The sequence below is a fragment of the Crassostrea angulata genome, chromosome 4 (assembly GCF_025612915.1).
Source record: "Crassostrea angulata isolate pt1a10 chromosome 4, ASM2561291v2, whole genome shotgun sequence".
Lineage (NCBI taxonomy): Eukaryota > Metazoa > Mollusca > Bivalvia > Ostreida > Ostreidae > Magallana > Magallana angulata.
Window position 1 is genome coordinate 5,822,189 of NC_069114.1, and position 27,924 is coordinate 5,850,112.

The 27,924-nt window shown below is 37.5% G+C and overlaps 1 protein-coding gene across 1 annotated transcript; it reads right to left on the reverse strand.

Annotated features, from left to right (window-relative positions):
• Window positions 1–87: 87 nt before the first annotated feature.
• On the reverse strand, window positions 88–27,787 carry LOC128180155 (uncharacterized). The gene is made up of 10 exons (XM_052848046.1): window positions 27,660–27,787; window positions 9,395–9,596; window positions 8,934–9,115; window positions 7,945–8,076; window positions 7,061–7,146; window positions 6,403–6,523; window positions 5,832–5,912; window positions 4,568–4,689; window positions 3,284–3,523; window positions 88–2,948 (listed from the first exon to the last, which is right to left on the reverse strand). Exons 1-10 carry the CDS (start codon window positions 27,682–27,684, stop codon window positions 2,799–2,801), a joined length of 1,341 nt encoding a protein of 446 aa, XP_052704006.1. The 5' UTR covers window positions 27,685–27,787; the 3' UTR covers window positions 88–2,798.
• Window positions 27,788–27,924: the final 137 nt, after the last annotated feature.

A 27,924-nucleotide genomic window follows, 5' to 3' on the forward strand; every position in this document is an offset into this window, starting at 1 on the left:
TCCAAACGCAGAGTACGTCACAGTTTTAAATCTATCTGTACGCAGAGGTATTCTCTCTAACGGTTAGTAACAACACAACCATTGATCTATACTGACATAGACTTGTTTATTGACAAGTAATGCACATTCATAGATTTGAGCTTACAATACATTGATGACGTAGGCGCTACTGGAGATCACAACCATTACTATGAAAACCAAGACAGTTTCCATAGAGATTTCAAAGATGTCCTAGCATTCAGATACATTATTTTTTTCTAGAAGGAAGAGTTATTTCATTTTGATTTTTAATATGAAGTGTATTTTATTAAAGGTTCCCTTTTTCCCCCGAATGAATTTTGTAAACTAGAATTTGTTTGATCTCCAGTGGACGAAATGCAAATTAAGAGAATATTTAATTAATATAATTATTAAAGAAATAAAAAAAATTAATTAAAGCTTATTTCTTATGCCAATTGATATACAAAATATTCAACAATTATCTGTGAATCAACTACAGTCCTGTAATTAAACAAAACCTTACTGACGTCATTAACACACTGGTTATGTTAAAAATAGATATATGCGAGTTAAACTTGCATCTCATTTCTGGGGACTAAACGATATACAAGTTTACTCGATAGTGATCAAACAACCAAACAAGATCTCAGAAAATTAAGCGGTTGATCGATTGACCGTGCATACCATGCTTTAGTTATTTCACATACAGCATTCCGTAAATCATCAAAAATGCGGAATGTTACAATGCGCTTACAAAACGAAGAAAATGTAATACTGAAGATGTATTGCGTAATAAAAAAAAATCATAATAAGATAGATATATATATACGCTGAAGAATGTGCTTGTTGGGCAAGTATTTTCCCACACGCACTGGTAATCTAACCTCGAAATACATGCATGAAAAAAAAATGTTATACACAATTAATAAATAAATGAAATTTATATGGCAACCATACATGGACTAGTAGAAGTTGAATATATATATATATAATAAGGTAATCGTCTCACTACATTTTCATCACAAGCTACGGGAACACGGTTAGTACACAGTATATGTTTATGTGGCATATGAACTCTATGTACACAGCACGTTGATTTCTATACAACGGACAACATCTTCAACAAGAGCTTCAAACAGTAAGATTTAATGTCCATAATCTGTGAACTCCATGACAACACTTTGGCAATATAAATCAGAACTCATTTTGTCATATTCCACAACTACACCACGATCACGTGACATTTTTCCTTTAAAACCAACAAAAAATTAAATACTGAAGAAAAAACCCAAAACGAAACTAAGACCTTTTATTTTTACTTTTACTGAAAAGTCGTTCCTTTGTTTTTAGATTACAAACATATAAGAACTACTTATTCTTTCAATATAAATAATTACTACAGCACTGTTCAAAACTAAATACAACCTTTGCATTGCATATCACTGACACAACATAATATGGAATAGACTTAGTAAATCTCGCTTGTGTATGTTTTGATTAATATTCAGAATCAAACATTTTTCAATCTTCTTTGTTTACCCTTTGACATCATTTACAACAGAAAATTCAGTAGCTTTTCCTAATTTTCCCACAACTATAATTGTTATCTCAATTTTGACACTAATAATTTTATAGAAAATAAAAACAAATTGACTTAAATAACCGACAAAACAACATGTTCTTGATAGCTAAAGTGTAAGTGTATACCGACATCATATAAAAAATTAACAAAAATGATTCAATACATTTACACACACAAGAAGTAAAAAAGAAAATATATCTGTATAAAAAACGGGGAAAGAGCAAAAGTGAAATAAAGTCTTGATAAAAAATAAAGTTCAAGGCAGCCATTACATGTTGTAGCTTCATTATTTTATTTTTACAATACGTAAACAACAGTTGATCCATTTTTAATGGATTCTGAGCGAGAATGCGCATGCGTGACAGAGAAATGAAGGCAATCAGAAACCGGTTAACAACGCTTTCTCTGTGAGTAATAACAAAACACATCCCAGGTTACCATGGTTACAAGCTATTCAAACAGTTTGGTGACGCTTTCAATATGAACTGTATGTCTGCTAAGTGAGAAAACAATTTATCAATAACAATGCACAAAAGCTGTGGTTAATGAAAACAAAATGAGTATTTTGAGGAAAGCATGATCGGTTTTCCCGACACTGGGCCCTGTTATTTCGATACAGTCAAAGCAAAAAGTTCAGAACCCATATAACGTGTGGCACTGGGTATTCCGGATCTAACTGTATTGGTAAACAACATATGCAATTTTAACGCCCTTGTTTTGTTTAGATATTGCACTTCCGTCATAAAATGAACAATTTGGTGTAATAATCGCAGGATTTCAATAAACAAATGTAGTGACCAGGTCCATAATGACACCGAAATGAAAAATGTGAAGGGAAAACCCCCAAGTTTTCTTAGCACTTTGTTGGGTTTTTTTTAAATCTTATTTTTCTCCGATTGTACGAATAAAAAAATGCCAAAAAATAATCCATCAAAACATTGGTCCTTTTTTATAAATTGTATCAATTTATATTAAAATATATATATATAAATTATCTATGAAACCATGACTAGTGTTCCGTGTAGCATCCCACGCAGTTTGTGTCTGAAATATAAATCAAAGTTTTACCCCCATTTCTTCTCATCAAAATCCTTATACTCCCGCAAATTCGCAATTAATTCTCACAACGTTATCGAATAATGTGGAATCTTATCAAAAATATGTCATGGCTAGATGACTACTGTTACAAGTCAAATTGAGATGTCGAGATTTCCGTCTATTTCGCGGTTTCCTCCGGCTTTGGTTCTGACTTTTCCTCTGTCTTCTTCTCTTCCTGTTTGCTTTCCTCTTTCTTCTCCTCCTCGCCATCCTTTTTCTCTTCTTTCACGTCCTCAATTTTCTCCGACTTCTCTTCTTCTTTTCCTTCCTAAAATGAATGAGGAATAAGTATATGAATTACGTCCCTTTGCTCAATTGCATCACATTTTAGAATCACATTAGGTACCAAAATTTTATCGAAAAGCACGCTACAAAATTGGATTACCTATATTTTTAATGCATCTTAATCCTTAAGTTTACCAAGATTAAAGATTTTAAAAAAATCTTAATCCTGTTTGCATGTTTTTATAAAACGTATTTTATCTGTACGAATTATGACTTTGAGTTAATTAAGTCTGTGACATTTTAAAGATTCTATGGTATGACCTTAACAACAATATCTCGCCAGATTACGATCATCTTACTTGTTTACGATCATCTTACCTTCTTAAGATCGTCTTCATTCTTGTCTTCATCCTTGACGTCACCGTTCTCCTTGGGCTTGTCCTCGCCCTCCGTCCCCTCGCCTTCCTCCTTCTTCTCCCCGTCTTCTTCCTGTTCTCCGCCCCCCGGGCCCTTGTATTTCTTTGTCTTCTTTATCAGCCCGGCCTCGATCAGACTGTAGGCCATCTCAATCAGTGTGTCCTTGATCTCGTGGGGGGTTATCTGAAGGACGTCCTTCATCTGAAAAAAAAACCCCACAGAGGTCATTTCTGGAACACAGAGGTCTCCAATAACGCAATGAAGTTATACATGTAATAGCAGACACATCATCATTTGAAAACCTTAAAGACAAATGACATCATTATTAATTGTTTTTAAAAAGTTTTAAGTTATAACTATGTTAACGAGATTACATTTATCTGTCCACCACGCTGTGTAATAATTACTAATAAGTTTTCCACTATGTTTTGATCCATCCTCTCAACTATACTACTATATCAAAATAATAGACTCGAAAATTTGGGCTTTTAATACCGAGAAATCGAAAGAGCACTGTCTTTTGTTTTATATACTAGTATATTGAACGTCATTGGTACTTGGAGATTACCAATTTGTTTTTATTTTTTCTCAATCAAGCTTCGCTACTTAATAATCAACGAAAAATCCTTTTAAAAATCCGTAAATCATCTGCATTTTTTGGATTTTACAATCTTGGGCATGCGTATTAAATTCACGCTAAATCATTGGAGGATCTTTAGTTTATGTTTCAACAATATCACATCTGCATGGATGAACTCAGATACGTGTTAATTTTCATGCTCTACCTCAGTGCATGTAATATGAAAAATCCCGAAAGTTCCGAATGTACATCCTGTGTAAATTAGAAGCGAGTAAAAAACGTTGGTGAAAAAGTGTTGAAATCTTCATTAATACGTGTATGAACTAAATTTTTAAGATGAAAGGTATTTACAGCCTCACAATGGTTTGTTATGATAATTTGACCGCTGTTTTCAATGCAGCTTGATTAATTTTCTCAAAAATCGTTTCGGAGCGATTCTGCAATTTTTTGCTACATTACAGGAGGCTGTTTAATTGTGGTGAAGGCTGTCAACAATATGGTGTGTCGATGTATCTATTCCGTAAATGTCCGATATCATATGCAAAGTCAACCCATGCACGCACGGGTCAAAGTTGAGTTTTGTAGATTGATAAACATGACATGTTAATTTTGTCTAAACTGACCCATTGAATTTATAGATCTTTATTTTTTTTTTCATAACTTACCCTTGTGTTATCGAACTTGTAGACCTTCCCTATATCGGGCATCACCATCTTGATGGTTCGGTCAAACAGACTGGTCAGCCACAGGATGGGGCCGGGGCAGTTCGCCGTGGGCACGTTGTAACCTTTAAAAAAAAAAGGAAACTCAATAATTATATTATGATGATTCGATAGATGAGAAGAGTTATCGTTCCTTAACCACGCAGTCAACGTAGACTTCTCTTGAGAATTTTTTTTTCGGTATTGAACTAGATGATGTACACACCGGAACATAAAGATAATGCTATCCTATCTGAAACTGTGTGTGTTATGTGATACAAGAATATATATCTCAACGAAGATTAGATACACTCCTTTACAGTGACTATTTTATTTTTTAAAAGATAATTACAGTTTTAAATACACAGTTCAAATTCTGAAGATATTTGTTTAGACTTGTATCCTCGTAGCTGATATTTATTCCAGTTTCCAAACATTTTTATTTTGCTTGCAAACAAACTCTGCTTTGTTTCAAATATGCTGTACACACCACTTGAAATGAAGAAGTGATGCTTTATATTACGCCACACAGTCGTGCCGGCGGGCTTCGTCCTATCTACGATCTCGATCTATATACTGTTAATTTTCTTATCATGAGGATGTATTTTTACTACCTTGATAAATATTGCAAGCTCGAAACGTGGGCGATTCAACGTCTTTATATACATTCATAAGTGCCAAATTTAACAGACATTATAAATACATTTCTGTCTGTGTTTTTACTTCTTTTTTGTGAAAATTTGAATCACAGTTTAATAGATTGTTATTCAAGGAACCTTTAGCTTAGGGAACATTTTTTGCGATAAGCTTATTTGTATGTACCGTGATATTAGCGTTAAACCTTCTTTTTTCAACAGATGTTTGTATTATCTATAAGAACCCTTAGGTATAAGTAATTTGAACGCATGCCTCAAGTTAAAATAAAATCTCCAATTTTTTTTCCTGTTCGTTTTCGAATAAACAGGAAATATTTTGGTTTTGTAAGAAAAAAAAAGGAAAAAAAACCGAACATCAAAAAAAAATAGATATTGTGTTTCATATTTGAAATGCACATATACACCTCTTTTTCAAACTGGTGTAAATAAAGAAATAAACAATATATACAATCGCTTTACTCTTAAAATAGGGGCAGCATAAAATGGTTATATTCTTTTAATATATAATATGTAAATATCACTCGTTAAAACGACTTGTAATTGTGTCTGTGTTTCTATGGTGATCTGGTTACCTTGTGTTTTGAACTCCTTGGATAAGATGGTCGCCATCTCCTTCATCCAGACATTAGAATTAACTATAAGGTGACGTTTACCTACAACAACAAAACGCCGCTATCATAAATGTATCCACGTAATAATGCACATTAGTCTCATCTCTAATTTTGAACAATAAATACCAACTTTAATAATTAATTAAACTACAGTGTATCAGATATTTTTGTTGTTTGCTTCATGAGACAGCAAGACATGTATCTCTCAACATGGTTCATGTGTACATGCGATTTGTTTTAAACTTTATATGCATAAATCATCATGTGCGGATCCAGAATATGTTTCGGGGGGGGGGGGGGTGTCGGAGGCATATTTTTGGTAATATTTTAGTGAAAACTCAAAGAAATGTGGATTTTACAGGGATGAGGCCCTAACCCCTAGATCCGCGCATGCATGATTAAAATATTATTTCAACGAAAGTCCTGGAAACTTAATAATGTATAAAGATAGACGGTAACTTCTGTAAAACCAAAATTTTATAATACATTATTTAGAAATGTGATCTGATGACGTCATATATTGAGTACTCACCAGCAGCGTCATCTAGCGTCATGGCTTTGATATGCGCAGCGGCAACATCGCGCACGTCCACAACGGGAAAGTTGAGCTTTGCAACAAATGGTTTCTCACGTTCTAGAAGCCGCTTAACAACCTACAGACAGAAAAAATATATAAGTGAACTAAGTGACGAAAAGATATGTTTGCAGAAGTGCTTATAAGTTTACAAGTAATGTTGTTTTTTTACACAGATAAGTGCGAACTGCAAGTGTTGGCTCTCAAAAGTCTTTACACAAGTCAAAAGTGTTTACATAATTCCCCGAGTCCAAAGTTCAATGTCAAGCTTACTATGCTATATAATACATACATAAATATGTTCTGGTTATAAATCGTTATGGTTCTACACCATTTACAGTTTATATTTGTGTATGTAGGTAAATGTAAGGCCAATTTCGTGTTCACAATGTGTGCCATATGTAATACTTTAACAATTAGGGGACAATTTTGAAAGAATTTAATAATCAGGGACGATATAATGAATATAATGAAGAATGCTGTGAAAATGAGATATCAAAACTCGCCAGGAATGTGGAGGAAACACACCCCCATCGCATTAGATAAATGATACGACAAACTCGAGTCAGATTGTGATATACAATTTGTTGTTTTTTTGTTTTGTTGACCTACTTACTTCAGAACTGGTACTCATTGACCCATTTATGACGGGTCCCATCACATATGCCGGGTTGATGACGGCCAGTTCTATTTTATCCTCGTCTGAAAGAATGAGAGAAAGAAAGCATCATAAAGTGACAGATCGAAAAAACGAGAGAAAGAAAACAAACATTATATACTGAGGAGAGGAAAAAATGCCGAAAGTGGAGTGTACGATTCCTATTACGTAACCAGCCTTGACAAGCGCTCACGCGCAATTGTCGAGATGACTTCGTAGCTGCCAATTTCATGTTGTCTGGTATATTTTTTTTAATAAATTCATCAGCATTTACAAACATGCGTGCAGTGGGGGTCTGTTTCTGTAACATTACGGTATCTCATTACAGATTAATTCTATTTTTAGACAGAAAGTTTTACACGTGCTGATCACTTATCTGGTCTCATTTCTTTTTTAAAAACATGATGTATAAATATATCTTCATTTAAAAAATAACCAGTAAGAGTTAATAAAACACATCTTTGTCATTTATAACCGTTATTACCAAAATTTCTATTATTCCATACTGATGCTGGGGGCTTTATTGTTTATTACTTATCGGTATCAATAAATGTTTGTATAGTCACAAGCAATTTGTCTACCACCCAAATCATATATCTGATCCAAATGAAGGACAATGTAATTTACCATATTATCCCAATAATTGAAGATGGCGGTCTCATCGAATTTGCAGTTACATGTATTTCATACGCAGAGCATATACATGTAATGAAATATTTCAACAAAACATAACGCATTTGAAATTTTAAAACTGATATGAAAGGTTGTAACTATAGATATGTTGATAATAATAGTATGACCAAACTGAAGTTGAAATTGTTGCCTGTTGGCTTGTGACGTACCCGGAAGTTCCTTGACGTAATCCCATGCGGCCTTCTCAGCCAGGGTCTTGCTTTTGCCGTAGGCGTTCAACTTCTCCGGTTCCATCCAATCCTCCTCAGTGAAAGTCTTTGTGGTGTCTGCCCCGGGACCCCCTGACAAAGAAAGAAACGATTATACAGGTGTGTGCGTCACTCGATATATGACGTCACCGGTCAAAGTATACCTGTAGGTGAGGAGAAAACGTGAAATTATATATTGTGATTGATAAACATCCACTCTCATGAATTGGGCATTTTTTGTTATCAGTGAGCATATAATATTATAATATAAAGTTAAGTATAAATAAATGTTTCAATTTTGGGGCATTTTACCTATAAAGACAAATGCTTTGCTTGAATATATACATGTTACAAATACATGTGTAGCTGGTGATTGGTTTGCATGTATATGGTAAACAACATCTGAAAATCGTAACATACTCTTTTTTAAAAATGTTTGTACATGTATCATATGTTTCTCCACACATCAATACTTTGTACATGTACATATTTCTTTATTTCTCTCAATTTGATTTTACACCTAACACCTGCTATATGTGGACATTTTTTGTGTTTTGTGGCACGCGGTCCTATGTTTATGGACCATTATGAATAATTCACCTACAGTCACCGGGACTGAACATGTCGCCGACTGTATGGGACCATCGATTTGTCCGCTGTGACAGCCAGCTAGCTTGCGTCATACCAATCACTGAATTGGCGTTTTTATCTTAATATCAACCTAACTCTTTTGGTATTTTGGTTTTCCTCGCTCAAAAAACGATAATAATCCACCATTGTTTTGCAAATATTTGTGATCCATTAAGAACAGTGGATTCAAATGTAATAAATTTCCGATACGGATGCTTTTTATTTTCCTCCGACCTTCAACAAAAATTGTAACTAGATGTGTATCTAGAGGAGCGGAAAGGGCGCTTGGGAGTGTGGGATTCTTCATCAAAGCTACTCACATCCTACTGCTGCACAGGAACTGGTCAGAACAACACGCTTGACTGACTTGGCGGCCACGCATGCCTTGAGCACGGCCTGAGTCCCCTCCACGGCGGGTTGGATGAGTTCGCTCTCCTCTTTCGGAGTCTGGGTGGGGAATGGACTGGCCACGTGGATCACGTATTTCACATCCTTCACAGCCCTGTAAACACAATATGTAACAGTTTAAACTTCGTGGATTTCGTTAAAACTCAATTTCTATGCGAAAACGTCGCTTCGAATATAAGTACATTGATATATCTATTGTTTTTACACGTGTACGTATACATGTAGATAGAATACATATGCATTTTGACCCTATTAACCAAAACATTTTATTCAAAGAGCAAAAATATCTCCCAAAGGATGGGAAACAATTCCTAGTTGCTTCGTGATCTCCCTTATTGGATGGACACTGTACAATCAGAAACCCAGTACTCACGGCTCCCAGGATTCCGGTTTGGTTAGATCCGCCTCCACCAGCTCCAGTTCGTGTTTGGCGTCCGGACAGAGCTCCTTCAGTTTCTTGATCCGCTCCTCGTCCTCCAGGGACCGGACTGTGCCCCTCACGCGGTACCCCTCCTCCTGGAGCTGCTTCACGATGTGGGTGGCGATGAACCCCCCGGCTCCCGTTACCAGCACCACTGTGGAGAGAAAAATAAAATATAGAGAAACACTTCCATATATAGTTGGATAACGTTTACAGCAATGGTTCGGAATTATCAAAACAAATTATAAAGAGGACCTTAACACAGCAGGATTTATAATGACAGATCATTTTAAATAACAAGGTTTTATGTAAAACATTCATCCATCCATTCATTCAAACCAAGATGATGCATCCCACACATTGCTGCGTTGCCGCCATTTTAGGCATCTGACAAACTAGAAACCGTTTGGTGAGGTAGTATTTGGAATTAACGCGTCGCTTAGATCAACTAAATGTGTGTTTAAAACTGTGGATACCATTTTAGATGGTAGCTGTTTTACAAATAGTTATTTCCTTTACTTAAAATCAGGCCCCGTAACAGCAATATCTTAAACTAATCGATAGGGATTATTCTGCATAATTTCTGTGTAATTGATAAAGCCAATGTGTTGAGTTTATCTAACCGACACCTGCTGGTTTCCAATCCGAAAAACCCCGTATTCAAAAAATACATAAAATTCATCCGAACGTGCGATAGAACCGCGCCAAATCCCCACATTCCATGCGGATTCTTTAAAACTGACTATCCTCGGGACATTTGGGTTCAATAGTAACGCACTCGCGTCAGTCAAAAAGCAAGCTAAGGGCCCTTACATTGCATACAGGAGGTACCAGTTAGACCCTCCTTTGATGCACTTTCTTTAGTGGGTTAATTAAATGAATTTATAACGATTCCATCGGTACATCCCTCGCTTTTGCACTTGTCCCGATGTATGTAACAGAAGAGCTGTGTGGCAGCTAGCGCCGGGAACTGAGTGCATACATTGGAGCCGATTCCTTGTTGCTGCCTGGCTGCACTATGGATTTTTGCAGTTTTCTTGCTGCACTGCTTTCTAATCTACAGACCATCGTCCCCTGCAAAATCTGCAGCCCCAGACCGCGATGAATCACTCACATTATTGCGCGCAGCCAGTCACAAGAAACATTCCACAGCATTAAAAGACTGCAGAACGGCGAGAACAAACGGGCTATGAATGGACGGAACATATTACTGTAATGCATTTAGAACCGTTTTGAAAAATAAATGTCAACTCTTTTAATCTTTAAGTGAGAAGCCAATTGGCATTTTGGATTTTCAGATTTTTTTCTGCTTCTTTTTTGAAATAAAACTTATCAATGGGAATATGGTAAACAGTGGTGTAATACCTCTTGTCTAATCTGCTTGTTGCACATCCGTGTCAAACACATTGTGGGCAATTAATGGCCACCTTGTTGTAAAAGTTATCGGCTTCATTCATTGATTACAAACATCCGAGACACGGTTTCCATAGCAAACTTGTCCAGACGATCTTTATTTTTGTCATCATTCTTCACAAACAAAAAAAAAACCCTCGGAACTGCATTGAAGTACTTGTTCGTTATGAAAAAGCAACCAGCGCTTCTTTCCAGAAAGTTCAAAATCAATAACCGACAATCTGTCTGTTTGAATTCCGTGATCCCGTACGCCATTTTGCGTAGCGGTGATCGCCATTAGACGGAGTTCTTGCTTTTCGAGGACGCGACTAAAGAGACTGCGAATTGGCTCTGCTCGAAAGACTTATAATGTCTGCTGTCATTTAATATGGCATTTTGTTTCAACCGCATTATTTCAAGGTCTATTCCTCTCTTACACATAAATCACAATCAATATCTATTTATGTAGAACATTGCATAAGGCCTTACCAAACTAATCTTGAATTAAAGCGAAATGACATCATATTTTCTTTTAATTGTTCTCTTCTACATTTTACCTTTGATAATTTTTCAATTCGTGCATGAATGAGAGAGAGAGAGAGAGAGAGAAAGAGAGAGAGAGAGAGAGAGAGAGAGAGAGAGAGAGAGAGAGAGAGAGAGAGAGAGAGAGAGGGGGGGATGTCTACTTTTATTACCATTGACTATGTTCAGTAACATGATCTTTAAGTAACATTGGTAGGACCATTGAATGTCCCCGGAAATAAATTCACTATTTCATAATTGCATCCTCAATCAAACAGTTTTGACATATGCGCCGTTTAACTATTAAGTTGGTCAAGTATATTTAGTGGTTTTGAAAATGGGCTTGTTTCTTTTCCTCCAAACTTCTCGACACGTAATTTACTTGTACACAACCATTTCTTAAGTGTCCAGAATTTTTTTTGACTTGCGACTGAATTTAGTACGGCAAACACTTTTTTTCCCCTCAAAACTATTTTTGATGTTCAAATATTCATTTGTCTCCAGACTTATATAAATAGATCATGTACCGGAAATGACGTTTTAAAGGATGCGTCTCGAGTAAGCAGTTATTTGCATAATCTATCTTTGAGATTTCTGTTGTATCAAAAGTTTTTGCCTGTCGGCTCTGGTAAAATTTCTGCATCGCTTCTCAGAGAAATCAATACTCCTTAGTATTGCTGCATTCAGCATTGCACAGTAATTTCACAGCAAATTTTATTCATTGGGGATCCATTTTTATCACATCAGCGAGACAGCATAGTCTGATTTTCATATCGACCTCCATTAAACCAGACCGTGTCTGAGCGACATTCCATAATCTATACGTTTCTCTCTGCTGGAGAATCCAGCAACAGGTCTGGTCTTCACACCTGTGGATTCGATGTATACCATTCTGTCGGCGGTTTGCTTTAACTTCAGCGACTACTTCGCGGAGTTCAGTTTTTATTTCTTTTATTTCATAACAATAACCATGGTCTTGCACTGTATATTTTCGTTCTCTTGGCATTGCGAATACAAATTTTGAAATAGCTGAATACATATGCCATTTACATACATCAGAAAGAATCACAACCGTTTATAAGGTGTAAAAGATTTAATCACTGAAAAATATCTGTTTCTTAAAAATTATCATTCCAGACACAAAACGAGACATAATAGCACCGGAACGATAAACAACAGTTTTTGGTTAGCTTGGTATAAGGTTTTTTCTTCTTCCAACACAGAAGACACTAAACAGAAGAGAAAGGGTTAGAGAATAATTGACGAGCACTTAGAATCTGTACAATTAACGACTGCCCCTCTCGGAATGTTTATGGAAGTGTAATTGCGACAGGCGCAAAGAATAACACAGAAAGCGCCTCCGATACAGTGATGTATACTCTGTTGCTCTGTTTATCATGAACACTAGTGAGCAAAGATGAATTTCTTTATATTGTCCTGCCCCCCCCCCCCCCACCCGAAAAAAAAAATCTTAAAGGATAAAACCTCGAAGAAGTTCTGCTTTTTATGTCCCGTGCATTCTCACAAGTAAATAATTGATGAATAATAAAGGAAATCGTGTGTTTTAGCTGTAATGAGAAAAGACTTTCTTTTAGTGCATAACTACACGCTGAATCGTCCAGGATTTGAAATACGGACACCTAGAAAGTGAGAAAATTTCCGCAGCCCTTTTGTAAAATTGCAAAAAGGAAACTTCAAATTGTATTTGAATAAATGTGAGAGAAAAGGAAATATTTATTTATATTCCAATTCATTCCCGTGCTGTCAGCTGCTCGTAGCTGAGCTTTACTTAGAGGGTGAAAAAGGTGTACTTGATTCCCAACAATCGGAGTGTCAACTGAAGGTGTACTTGATTGCACTACATGGGAATCACCGACTCGCAAAAAAAGAAAAAAAATCAGTGTTTAGTAGCACGTACAGCTAAATTCTAGTGCTATGGTGCACATAATAACGCACACATAAGAGCGTCCCTGGGAACCCAAACAATACAAGGGCTTCACAAGAACGAGCGATAACGACACTTGTCAAGAACGGCCTCTAAATGTGAGAATGCTGGCAAAGAAATAGCCAACCGTCTTCACACTTATTAGGTACCTAAAATTCCTTCAGATTCTTGCCCTATTTATAACACTCACACATAAAAACATCCCCTACTTTACCACACGATGGGCATATTGTTCTCTGGGAGGAGACGTTTCCGCGTCTTATATTTACATACACTTATGATGTCGATTTCTTCTGGTTTCCGCCTCAGACCTGCAGGGTGGGGCTGAGATGTCCGGTCAGACTATAAATTGTTGATTAGTGTCTCGTTAATTCGTCTCTCGCGGGTTTTATTGGTCTCGGTTTGAGGGCCACTCAATGCTTGTAATGTTGTTGTTTTTATGCTTGCCTGGGCGTTATGTTTCACGGGGTCATGGTCAATAGATCGGATAAACACGCTAGTTTATGTACGGTCATCTGAGGTTTCTACACAGAGAGAGAGAGAGAGAGAGAGAGAGAGAGAGAGAGAGAGAGAGAGAGAGAGAGAGAGAGAGAGAGAGAACTGACAAAAAATGTGTAAGGCAATTATCCAAGCACTTCCATGACAGTCAATGCCAATAAATGGATTGAGTGAGTCCTCCGCTCCGAGGGCGTGGTACCACAGACCCTGTACCTCATCCCTCCAGGTCCGCATCAGTCTCTGTCATCAGTCTCTTGGTTTCCTTCTAGATCTATCGCGGCGTTGTGTAATAATTGAAATAATTAAGTTTTATAAAGGTTCAAACTTTTTAAAAACAGGAAGTTCACATGAGTTCATTTTCGTACATTGGTCCATGTTACCATGTATAACGACAATAATACATTTGTTCTTAGTTTTTATGAAGTCAGATATCAAATGTATTGACATGTATCATTCATGTAGGGCATTGTATATTTATGTTATTGTAATATATTGTATATATAAAATGTGTTTATTCGCCAATCAAGGGCCCTCGGAGAGGGTTGGGGGGATCTATACATTTCCGTAGTAATCAATGAATATACATGTATATGGTATGTATCATTATAGCGCGTTTTTGTAAATATACTACAAATATGTTGATTATATATATATTGCATTTTCACGCAAATGTTCATACATTACTTATATTCAACAGATTATATCTGGATGTATGCTCCACACATGTACGTGCACAGTTGCTATATTATAATGTACGTCCGTGTGTTATATTTTGTATCAGTTGAACTGGTAGTAAAGATATTTGAAAACTAGAATTCAACATTGTAGAGATATATATTTCTTATAGTTTTCTAATTGTAAAGTCATTTGTTACATTTTGTACGAATTGTATATTTTGTTAAATGTTTGTATAATCTGTTTCTGTATGGGTCGTCATAATTACACGTAAAATGACTCAAGGTAAAAGAATTGAAGTGCTGTTTTGAGCTCTTTTCTGTTTTCTAAATATGGTTACAACCGTGAAACTTTGACCGCCGTGCACTGTCCGTATATATAACGTGTGAAGAGCGCATCATGTGGGATAGCACCCTCTGATGAATCATACAGTACCGTCAACGCGGATCCCGTATTTGACCGCGCTCCCCCCGCGGTTATTTAATCCTTTCCGCGTTACACCATCGCGGTTCATTCATCGCGGTCCTCGCTGCAGCCATGTTTAAACCGCGGCGGTGTGACCTACCGTTGAACAAGGTAATCGGAGATTTTTACCTGTATGCTATTAGACAATAAGACGGCCACCTAACACTGAGAGTCATTCTATACTGGCCATGTCTGATGTATTGTTTTCATTTCACATATTAAAATGATTACGTATTTTTAATGCACGTTTTCAAAACTCCTTATCAATTGTTTTAGAGATATTTTAATTAAAGAATCATCTGCACCCGTAATAATTTTCATGTTTAAAAATATTTAATCATTTTTATAATGTAATCTACATGACGGAGAGGGTTAGAAGTATAACATATTTTTTAATGATTTTAAACATTTCCGACTTCAAAAATGTTTTAATCCATATAAGTTTGTAGCTCGTTTTACGGCACTCTCTCAGTGCTCAAGACAATTAATCTAGTCCGTGACAGGCACATGCTACACGGAGAACGTTTACCTACGGTCAACGGCATGATATGAAAATTTTACTCAACCTTTAAAATACTAAATTATATTGACATAATTTTATGCGAGTTCAATATTAAGCTACAACACAAATGTACATGTAGTATCAGCTGCGAATACCGTTTTTCGTAACCGCCCCCCTTCACCTCTTCAACGTTTTAATGACTTTGAAAGTACATGTAAATTGTACTTAACTTTAGTCCCAATTATTTAACACAAAGGTGTGAAACCATCGCATTGACGGGAAATCACTCTACGCTTGAATGCACAGAATACACTGGTACATGTAAATGAGACAAGTGGATAATCCGTGTAACGAGTGACCATCAGGAATTTCATTTGTTTTTCAAACAATTTTACTAACAGTAATAACAATAAATAGTTATTCATTTTACTGTTATCTGTTTAACTGTTAAACGTGTTTAAGATGCACCCCCTCCGCAAAAAACCTAAAACCTTCAATATAGACTAAAAGAGAGAGAGAGAGAGAGAGAGAGAGAGAGAGAGAGACTGTCGTTACTCAAGACAATTAACGTAGTCCGTGACAGGCACATGCTACGCGTTGTACGTATACCATACGATCAACGGCAAAATGTGAAAATTTTACTTTACCCTTAAAATATAAAAAGATATTGATATCATTTTATGTGTGTTTAGTATGAGGCTACTACACATGTGTCGTATCAGTAGCGAATTATAACGGTGATGTACCCCCCCCCCCCCTCTTTCCAACGTTTTAATGACTGTCAAAGTTAACTGTGTCACACAAAGGTGTGAAACCATCGCACTGACAGGAAATCACTCTTCGCTTGAACGCACATGAGGTATGAGGCAGGTGGATATCCCTTGCAACAAGTGACAACCAGGAATCAAACAATTTATCTAACAGTAACAATAAATAATTGTTTCATTTTACTGCCTTCTTAAACTGTAAAAGGTGTTTAACATGTCTCTTCCCCCGAAAATAGAGAGAGAGAGAATTAGTTTTCTTTTTAAATAACGTTGTATACGAACTTAACTTCACAAACACCGTGTCAAGCATTAAATTAAACATCATAAACAGTGTTAAATACTTTATTGTTAGACAAACTTCTTTTTTTTCCCTTACCTGAAAACTAATAGAGCGAAACTGTTTTCCTTTATCAAGGAAGGAGCACGTTGTACAGCTCGCGTGCTGATTTGATTGACAGGTGAAGCACGTGGACTCAGACTGAAACTGCACATTGGACTCAATCACAATGTCCCTATTCTTTTATGAATTCTACACTTAGGAAATTTTTATATTAGTATATTTCAATTGAATGCAGTGGCGTCGTGGGGGGGGGGGGGGGGTTAAAGAGCATAACCCCCCCTCTCTCTCTCTCTCTCTCTCTCTCTCTCTCTCTCTCTCTCTCTCTCTCTCTCTCACACACACACACATAAAGATCGTAGATAAAATCAAGATCGGCGACACTCAATCAAGAAGCCTCCTCTGTAAGATAGTTGTACGGTTAGACGAAGCCGTACGCAATTTGGAGATTTTCTTTTGTCTTGAATAGGTGTGAAAACCCCTAGAGCATGTAGGTTTGTTAATCACTATACACAGGAAATGATCGCGACTATAATTAATAAACACAGTGAAGGAAATGTGTACAAAAATAGTTGACATTCGAAATTTTTAAAACTACTCGAGATGAATGCATTTAATAACATGTACAACTTCCCATGTAACAACCTCATTCCATTTCTTGTAAGTAAAAGTCTATCTTCACGCACACCAGAACGCCCAGCCATTGTTTTATGAAAATCACAGAATATACGTGTATATATCTTTTTAGGGCAACACTTAGTTTAAAACTGAATAAAACCCGTGCGATGTGAAGAATCATACAATTTTAATTATGAGTACCTTTTTCCTTTGTGTTTTAAGTAGGATAACTGATTTTCCTTTGAACATTTAATTTTGAGCATGTGTTTTTATAAGGATACAACTAGTCGGTCTACAGAGCTGGCTGAAATCAATTATCCGAACAAATTATAAAATTTTTATCAAAACAATGACGCTTGTTACAGTAATTATAAAGTCGTAAATTTCCATAATATGAGCGATTATTCCACTTTTAAAATTTGAATGAATTTTGAACGGTTTCATAGGATAAAATGATATTGAAAATAAAAATATACATACATAATTATTTATAGAGTAAAATATTTAATTTAAGTAAATAAATCTTATTAATTTTACATTTCTTTTGTTAGATTTTAAAATTTAATTTAATCGTATATCGATATATCAATAAGTTAGTAAAGCATAATTTTTCAACCACCTGTGGGCATGGCTCATTTCACCTTGGATTGTACAGATAACAGCTTTAAACGATTATAATTCAAATATTACCCAAGTATTACCAGATAAACAGCAAATATTAAAAAATAAATATTTACCTTTAAAATATGTGATTTTCTATAAAAGGATCATGATTATCTTTATGCATTTGTTAACTTACATTTATGTTTAATGCATGCTATATTTTTTTTAATCGAGGGCGATAACTCGTGTTCCTTTTCGATACTTTTTAACGCCTGTAATCGATCGTTCAAACCGCGGGGGTATTGCCATTATGGGTGATTGAACCGCGGGGGCACGCGGTTTTTACCTGAGACAGGTGTTTAAACCGCGTTGCAATTTGGACCGCGGGGGTGCGCGGAAAATACGGGATCCGCGTTGACGGTACTGTAGTCAACGAAATGAATGTCAATCGGAAACAGAGACAGAAATATCTCATTTTTCTCGATGGTGCAATTATCCTAGTGAGTATACTGCTGTCTGAGTTATTTACAGATAGTATAGTATACAGAGAGGACTGATTTAGAACGCACAGGTCGGGGTCAAGGGTCAACAGACCATCAATGGCGCCGACAGTTAGGTGAAACAGAATACGAACCGTGTCTGGTCCGAGTCCCGGGAGAGGCCTTTGTCTCAATTAATGTTTATGGCAATCAATAGGTACAGATGCTTAAACACTCTTTGCATTATCCCTCGGGGATTTGTAATGAGGATACGTATATATGTAGATAAAGGGGAGGGTATAACGACTCCTTTTTGGTTTGCCGATTCGTTGGATCAACAGTGTATGGAGTAAAATTGCCCCTAATCGCTTAGCCGTTGGTCGTCTTTGCAATATGGCTATTGATAAAACTACCGATACAAAGTACATTAATTTCATAAAATATTCATGCAGCAATGTTCCCCCGTTTCGTCTTTGTTTCGCTGCGCTATGACTGCGTAGTAATTATTTTTAATACAGAGAACATCGGCGGCGGAGTCCTTTTGACAGAACCACGCTAAAACGCGCGCTGCATCTCCACAGATCGATTCCGCGACCAAAGTCTATTTATGAGGTTAAAACACTAGTTCTGCATATCTGCATGCGAAAACAGATTGATGTCATGCGCAGAGATTTGACTCAAAATTTGTCAGTGTGTTCACAGATTGAAAATGAATTCCATTATTCAAAGGAGTGGTTTGTTTATGATATTATATATACAAAGGAGACCTAGACCCCATTTATTAACAAGTGTAATACAGCCCCGGCGTACACACTGAATGACCACAGGAATTCCTGCTACTGCTATATATATGGCTCACTCATTCATCATATTCTTTAATAAAAGAAAATATTTAAGCGATAAAAATGTATACTTTAACCAAAAATATTCGAGGAATGGAATTTCACTACCCCTGATCATCTTGTCTTATCACGAACTATGACCTTTGAACCACATAGTATACTACATAACTTCAAATCTTGGCCATCGCAAGAAAACAGCCATAATATGATCTCTCCCCTATTTGTACTCTCTACGTATACCCCCACAGACATCTGACGTCGTTATATATTTTTTTCTCATATAAAAATATACCCACTACCTTAATCATAGACACGGTATTATTAGGTAGAAAGTGTTGATTTTTAATATGCATGTATATCGCCAGATGCCTGTGTCCCTTAGTATCCTATGTACTGACTCCCCAGCATTAGTCCATTGCATCAAATACTAAGTAAACGTTTAAATGAAAGTCGGTCTTGATATCTTTACAACTCCGGGCTGACACATGCCTGTGTTCTGGTAACATTTATGCTGTCCTGCTGCCGTATCTTTGAGAATTTCTCTCCAGATGCTGTGTCGAGGGATGGGCTCGTGAGTCGCTTCGCCGGGGAATAGAATTCGTGACCTGATTAATACTGTGTCTCGTATCATAAGAATGTTATAGTAACTCGAGAGGCTCTCTCTCTCTCTCTCTCTCTCTCTCTCTCTCTCTCTCTCTCTCTCTCTCTCTCTCTCTCTCTCTCTCTCTCATTCTGTAAGTGTGTAGCATTCAACGCGATGAAAAAAGTTAAGAATTTATGGGAAATAATTGAATAAGTATTTAGATTTCCATTTCGATTCAGACCACATGACTCTCTCTCTCTCTCTCTCTCTCTCTCTCTCTCTCTCTCTCTCTCTCTCTCTCTCTCTCTCTCTCTCTCTCTCTCTCTCTCCTCACCACCCCCCCCCCCACATTGAGGTCTCTGTCACACACTCTGTGTCCCGGTGATATTTTTCACTCATGCTCTAGTAGACAGCAGCTATTTTCATTGTAGAAATCTGACCCACTCATTCCATTGAGCCGGAGTTTCAAAAATGAATTTTTGCTCCAGTTTCATTCATCCTGACGGTGACCCAGTTCTGGTTTTTTGAACGATCTAAAGTTTGGCACTATCAGATGTTTAATCGTATACAAAAAACGGCCTCTGGAATTTTACAATACAGGTAAAATCTTCACAGGGGATTTTAGAGACAGCGACAGTTTTTTTTACTGAAACGTACAGTAACTGATTTCCAAAAATAATGTAGATGTGGAATATTAAGGACCAAGTCTGCAAGAGGCAGATAATAAAGATACAAACCCACAGAAATAAGAACTATATCGTGTATATAGCGGGTCAGTCGTTATCCCTGTATCGCTATGGTTAACGGCCTCCATGATTTCGCTTCAAGAGCCAGCATTACCCTGGGGGTACCACTGATCAGTGGGGAGTCCTCAACTTCTAAATCTTGGTATCAGTAATGATGTGTAATCTACATATATTTACTGGAATTCGCCTTGATATGAAGGGTCTATCGATAAAGGGGGACATTCTGTTGATAATCATAATGCAAAATGTTTGGCAAAAAGCAACTCTGAAAAATATTTTATTCTGATTCAAGGTCGTAGAGTTGAATGCAGATTGAAGTCGACTAAAGTTAAGCATACAATATAGTAACATTGAACACATAGTTAAACAGCTTGAACCGGAGCTGTAAGACGTTAAATGAAATTCACCCATCGGATGTATGAACGTTACGTAAGTTTCATTTAAATATTCTCTTTGATGAACGGAATCTCCCGAAAGTTAATTGAATTCTTAATTTGGTGGGGTTTTTGATTTCATACATTTGTTTGAAAATTCTACAGAACTATTACAAAAGCAAAGAGGACTAACAAAAGACATGATAATTTTTAGAAAGCTAAAAAAAGCCCTTGGACTGAGATACGGATCGTTTTCAAGAATCAATATTTTTGTTATGAATTAAGCGTCCCTATTTTCATCGTTGACACCAACTTGAAGAGAGGCTGTCCCAAACACGTGCAGCATGTGCAGGCTCAAATGGCTTTCTATTTCAATTCGCGGAAACGCAATCCAAGTCAAAGTGATCAACATAATTGGTCAGACTCGGGGAGAACAGAGCTCCGAACCAGGCAGAACAGCGCCAATTATTCTCTCTATTAAAATCCAACATACGCCATTGGTGCTTTACAAATACTGGAGAAGAGGGGGGTTCATTCATCAGAGTTCGTTGACTTATAATATTGATAATTGGGTTGACAGGAAAATAGGTTTATATGATGTAAAATTCTTTGGAAGACGCAAATAAGACCAAAGGATGGAAATTACGACACCCAGAGAAGTGGGTGTGTACTAAACATGCAGCGGCCCTCTATGAAGGCTGGCATACCGACCTACATGTATTCTCACTAAAGAATTCAACGAAACACTTCGCAGAATCAATGTACGTTCAAAAAAACGTAAAACTGACCACAAGCACTGACCTCGGTTTGATTCGCACGTGTGCGGGGGCTCATGCTGATGGAATCCGCTATTCATCAGAGGCAGAAGCAGAGACAGCGCGGGGTTTTGTTGCCCGAGGCCGCGGGCCAAGGAGCAATGCAATGCATTATCTGCTCACGGGAGCGTGTCACGTGGTCAGTGTTGACAGTGGTAATGGCCGCTTTGACAGGTATGTCACCGCGGTCGCAGCCAAAACAAATACCAGGAGCAAGGAAGGCAGTCCACAGGAATTTGTTGCTAGAATTCTGAGAATGTTTACATTTAATGGTCTGTGGACACTCAGAAAGTTAAAGAGAAAGGAGGCTTTACGTCCAATTCATTATACAAACTCCCTCCCAACGAAAAAAAAACCCGGATTGCTGACGCATCCTTTGTTCATGGGTTTTAAAAAATAAAAAAAGCCCTATATATAATCCTATGAACATTGATATGTAATGTCAGATCTGTCTCTCAATATTTAAAGTACTCCAAAAGGGAAGTACTTGACTGTCACACAGACTTTTTATTGTGTTTTACATCATTTCCCACCTTTTGCGTTTTACTAAAGAACCCCCCCCCCCTTTTTTCCCCCAAGTAACGATCCTCAAGAAAACACCTGCAACATGCATGCATATCCAAGCGGAAACAATACGACGTTTTCTTAAGCAAATACACACAACATCGCAATTGAATAATTTCCGTTTTACACAATAATTTTACAGTACTTAATAAAGCCTCGAGGAAGTTTGTGAACTTTAAGAAATACTTAGTGAGAATTGCGTTTTTATGAAAATAACATAAATCTCATCCTGCAATCTAACGCAAATTAAGAGAAAGTAACTTTTTAAAAGTGTGCATGCCCTTAAGCGGCCCCGGGACCGTGTGCCGGACACGCATCAGATGCCGCTGATTGAAGCGTCTGGCCGAAATTAGAATTTGATAAGATCCAGGAAGATGTTTGAGTTTCATCAGAAGCAGACGATTATCACCAGCTCTCTGGGGTCGGGGTGGTTTGTGTCCATGTTTGACATCTGACAGAGGTATTCCATCAATGAGAGACTCTCCACGTGATAAAGAGATCTCGCTCGCAGACACATGCGACATTTTCCTGCAATCATCGGACTCAGAAACATAATCAAATACAAGGCTGTGCTCGAAATTGAATTATGCTGAGAGGGTTATTACATTTCTAGCACACACCACGATGTGTAAAAACGCTGAAAAGGTTAAATGTTACCCTGTTCGTATCATCTGTGGAGGTTGACCTCATGGGTTCTCATGAAGGTTCTCAACAATATCAAGAGATGCAAAACTCACATCTGATTTCTCTTATAGTTTCATGTTTCCCAGGGAACTTTGGCTTATCTTTGGTCGTTTTAAAATTGGCTGAATGGAAGTTGACAGATATTGAATGGCTGCATTTAACCCACTGGTTTAAAGAGATGGCCTAGTACATCTCCCCAACGACGTTGCAAACCCCCCCCCCCCCCACCCCAACACATGATTTTAAGTATCACCGAAACAAATTGTTGACGTCTTATTTGTACAGTGCCTGTCCTTATCAAAACATTATTACTGTACAGATGTTAAACCCCTCATCCTACACAACCCCCCCGGTGCGGTACAGCTATCGGCAGGCTCTGATATCACAACCAGTAGATTACAGATCATTAACCCTCACAACGACTCCAGCTCCCGAACAAAGAATGTCAAAGCTGTCTGTCCCGTCAACCATAATGAATTAAGGGGTGGGACGGGGGTGTAGGGTTCGATGGGGAGGGGGTAGGGATTAGTCTTTTAGACAAACGCTATTATTTTTCTCTGAGAGAGAGAGAGAGAGAGAGAGAGGGGGGGAGAGAGAGATTGAGAGATTATTACTCTAATCGTTTTCTTATCACTCTCTCCCCCATGCTGCTCTCTTTGAGACTGATGAACACGCTGCAGTGGATGTCAGAGATCTGTAGCTCCCGGATCCTTATCGTGTGATAAGCGTGCCCCCTCCCGGTCTCCCCCTCCACGAGTTGACAGGCTACCGTAAACAAACCAATATCAGATACTGATTCAGACAGACGAACGGACATTTATACTGACACCTGGCTCAGTCATGTCATTTTTCATGAGGGCCATTTAAGTCCGATTTGTGAACTGATCGTTAATGAGGTCATCAAACGGGGCTTTCAAACTTCTTTCTTCTGAATTCCTCAGTAACCGATATCTAATTTGTATACAGATTTGTAAGGTAATTGTTGCTGAGGATAGGAAACACTTCGCCTAATAAATCTTCTGTTTTGAGATCACAGTCATCGAAAACATCCAAACGGTTCCCACCCAAAAATTCTTGTAGAGAGCAAAGTGTGTTGACCTAGATTAACCTTAACTGATGGACGGCGTGATTCATAAGACAGTTAGTCACATAACCATTGTTTTAACCCACTGAAAAAGTGATAATGACACTCGTACCTCAGCCGTTAACCCACCCACACAATTCAAGAAGGAGCAAAAACCCACAGGCCAGAATCCGAACCTGGCCAATGATTCAGCACCGTAAACTTTACGCCCTGACGTCATTTGACGTGAAAATTTTTCTCTCTCTCTCTCTCTCTCTCTCTCTCTCTCATTATTTATTCAGCATTAATTGGTTTAAACACAGGTTCACTCACTAAAACAAGTGACGGAGTGTTGTTACACAGCCTGTGGTAATTTAACGACACGCAATATGCTCCATACTCAACGACCCTGCCCCAGCGGCCTTGGCAAGCTCAATACATTAGGGTGAACCAAACACTGTTAAATTGCCCGGATGTACACAAACGTCTTGACAAACTTCATTGGAAAATAAACATACGCCGGGGGATGCAACATTGCATGTGTCATGGAAGTTTCAAATATTTATACAAGCGGTGTCTGATTGGACTCTGATGGGTCGGGGTCGGCCCGTGATTGATACGTTACATCATACCGTCTGATAGGGGGCTTTCTCCGGAGTGAGAAATGGGGTGGGGGTAACCCATGAGGTGAGAGAGAGAGAGAAATAGAGAGAGAGAGAGAGAGAGAGAAAGAGAGTAGTTTAAACGGGAATAAGAAACGAAGTGCCAAAAACGGGCAAAAAATTGAAAGGGAGGTAGATGGGGGTACTTAAATGATGGGGAGGGGGTGTTGTATCAATTTAATTTTTTAGCTGGCAAAGTCGGAGATGAAAATGATGAACTCCCTGTGTTAAGTATCCTGCCAATCCCAAGGAATGCATTTTTGTAAGAAAAAATACATAAACAAGAAAGGGTTACAGCGCTTATCGAAAAATACGATAACTGTCGATCCATCGACTCAGCAGCTGAGTCACTGTGTGTGAATCATAGACTTTTCTTTTGAAATGACCTGTATTCATTAATTGTTTTATAGAGATCTTCAGTTTCTTAGATCCCTTCGAGGCTGATTACTATAAGTATATGACTGTTAGCAGACCAGTGACGAATTACTTTTTTCCCCTATCTCTTTTAGTCATAATGCTACAGTGAATTATTTTACTTCGGCTAATGGAGGGAGAGAAAAAAATTCCGAAAATGAGTCATTCGCTCTATGAATCTCGCTTCATATTGATTTGTCTGAGATTTCAAATTCTAACATATTCCTGAAAAAAACCCTAGACGTACGAAGCTGGATAGGGGAGCACAGTAAACCGAGTAGCATCGATAACGTATTGTTTTCCTCTTTGCATTGAACTTGTTATAATGGATTCTACCGCCCAAGCACCAGATCAACGTTTGCTTTAATGACTAATTAAAAATTCTGTTTATTAGCCGAAAGATGTAAAGGTGAAAGAGGGGATTTGAAATGAAACAGAAGAAAATCAATCAGCTAAACGTGATTTTAATATAAAAATCACTTAATTATATGGTGTTTATAAATTAAACATTTTTAATATGTTGACAATCGCAAATATCACAAAGATTCAAAACATGTTTAAATATGTTCATTTCAGTTCATAAAGAACTGAACTAAACTGAACAGTTCTTTATTAACTTAATTTTAAGCTGTACAATTTATCAGTGCGTGTATTCGTATGTATGCATGTATGTATTAGGCGTTTCTTTGTCCAGTCCTGAATTACGAAGACGTAAAATTACAATGGCGACACTTCATTGAAAACTTCAGCATGTGACTGCGGAGGAGGGCGACATTTTTAAGACGATTTATAAACAGCTTAATTAAAACGCGGAAGGAACCGATGCATACGGTAGCTTGAGGTCTAACAGTAAGTATTAACGAAGCAAGCTTTTCAATAACACAACCCTCTCAGAATAAGAAAAGAAGGAAAAAACTTGCCGTAATTATTACAGGGATACTTTTTAAAGCTTCTGTTTGAAGTGCAAAAAGCCCTACTTTATAATGAGTGGCACTTCATTCTTCACCGAGGTAGCTAGGAAGCGATTTTTTTTCCTTGCTCTCAAAACCGAGCACTCAATTATAAGTGTGTGTACTGTTACATAATTGAGGCTGTCATCGCAAAACTTCGCAATGAGAGAGAGAGAGAGAGAGAGAGAGAGAGAGAGAGAGAGAGAGAGAGAGAGAGAGAGAGAGAGAGAGGAGAGAGAGAGAGAGTTGTTGGGGGGGGGGGTGCGCCTGTCTTGTATTGAGTAGATGAGGTAAATGATACGGCGGGGAACATGAAATTTCTTACACGTGTCTTTCGTTAGAGTCTCGTAGAATGTGTAAACACGTCATGTGGTCTAAAGCGAAATGGAATTCTAAATATTTATCCAATTCCCATAAATTCTTAACTTTTTTCATCGCGTTGAAGGCTACACACTCACATATGCAGAGAGAGAGAGAGAGAGAGAGAGAGAGAGAGAGAGAGAGAGAGAGAGAGAGAGAGAGAGAGAGAGAGAGAGATATTATTTATTTCTGTCACATAGATATATAAACATATTAAGGTAATTTGTCCACATTCATTACTTAGTGTACATGCTGTAGTATTAGTAGTAATATATGTGGCCTACATCAATGGCTGACAGTGATTTCTGACCGCGGGGCGTAAACACACCAACCGTGTACAAATGCGATTCGATGCGAAGCAAATTGAATTAGAGTGATGGTATTACACGGCATTAGTACAGAATTTGTAATGTTTACAGCCTCAAGAAATCACCACATGACAGAAGTGATTCGCACCTCTGTCATAGGATAAGGACTACCCAACACCTCCATGACAAGTGGGCTCGAACACGTCAAATATTTCCTCCTTTTTTTACAATAAAATCCCAGCTTACATTTTTATAAGATTTTTTTCTCGCACCTTGTAATGCTTTCTGCGCGATGTATTAAAAAAAATAAATTGTAACATCACCCAAACGCACACAATATCGCTGTGTTAACACTGCATCGAGTAAAAATAAAATCCATGCACAAATTTAAAAAAAGAGAAAAGAAATCCTGCATCGCGCCCCATTGAATGTCGCCGACAAAATTGGTTGCATGTGAAACTGAACGGGACGGCAGCACGAAGCATCGTGGGGCGGGGGCTCTGCTTTGTGGTCTACAGCGCATACGCGTCGCTTGCATTTTTTTTTCTCGATCTCTCTTTCTCTGTCTCTTGCAAATAAAATCGATAAGAAAGACAGAATTCATCATTTTCTTTCCATAAGGAGAACAAAAAATCATGCAATAAGGCAATACATTCGCAGTCGTTGAATGGGAAGAATGGAGGAGAATGGCTATTTAGAATAGCGAATATTATATTCCATTATCCATCTTATGATAATAGTTTCCGCTCCGGGAAAAAAAAAAGTTGAAACACATTCCAAGAGCGCTTTAAATGTTTCCGCCTTAGTTGAAATGAATTTAAAATTTCCGCTTGATTTAACGCTGGTTGTCTAAAACCCAAATTAGGATTTTTTTAAAGAAAGAAAGAGCGAGAGAAAGAAAAAAATATTCAGATCTTAAAATCTTCAAAATACCCCGATATTCTTTCACCGTTATTCGGTCCATTATATATCTATCTACCTCACAGACTCATCACTTTGTCCATTTTTATCAAAATAAAATTCTATAATGCTTAAAAAAATTAACTTACATGTAGCGTCTGTTGCTTCTGCCATCTTGTTGTACGGAGAACTAGCAAATAGACTATGCGTCTGCTGCGCGGATCGAAAACGAGGCCGGAATTCCTCGCGAAACACACCCCCTTTTCATATATTGACATAATCAAGAATTTCACTAAGGGAACTAACTGGAAAATTTTGTCACATATGTCTGAATGTCTCGTTTTATTTCTTGCGTGATTTCTGTCGAATTTTTTTCTCCCTCAATATTTTTTCCTCCATGCTTCCGTTATGAAA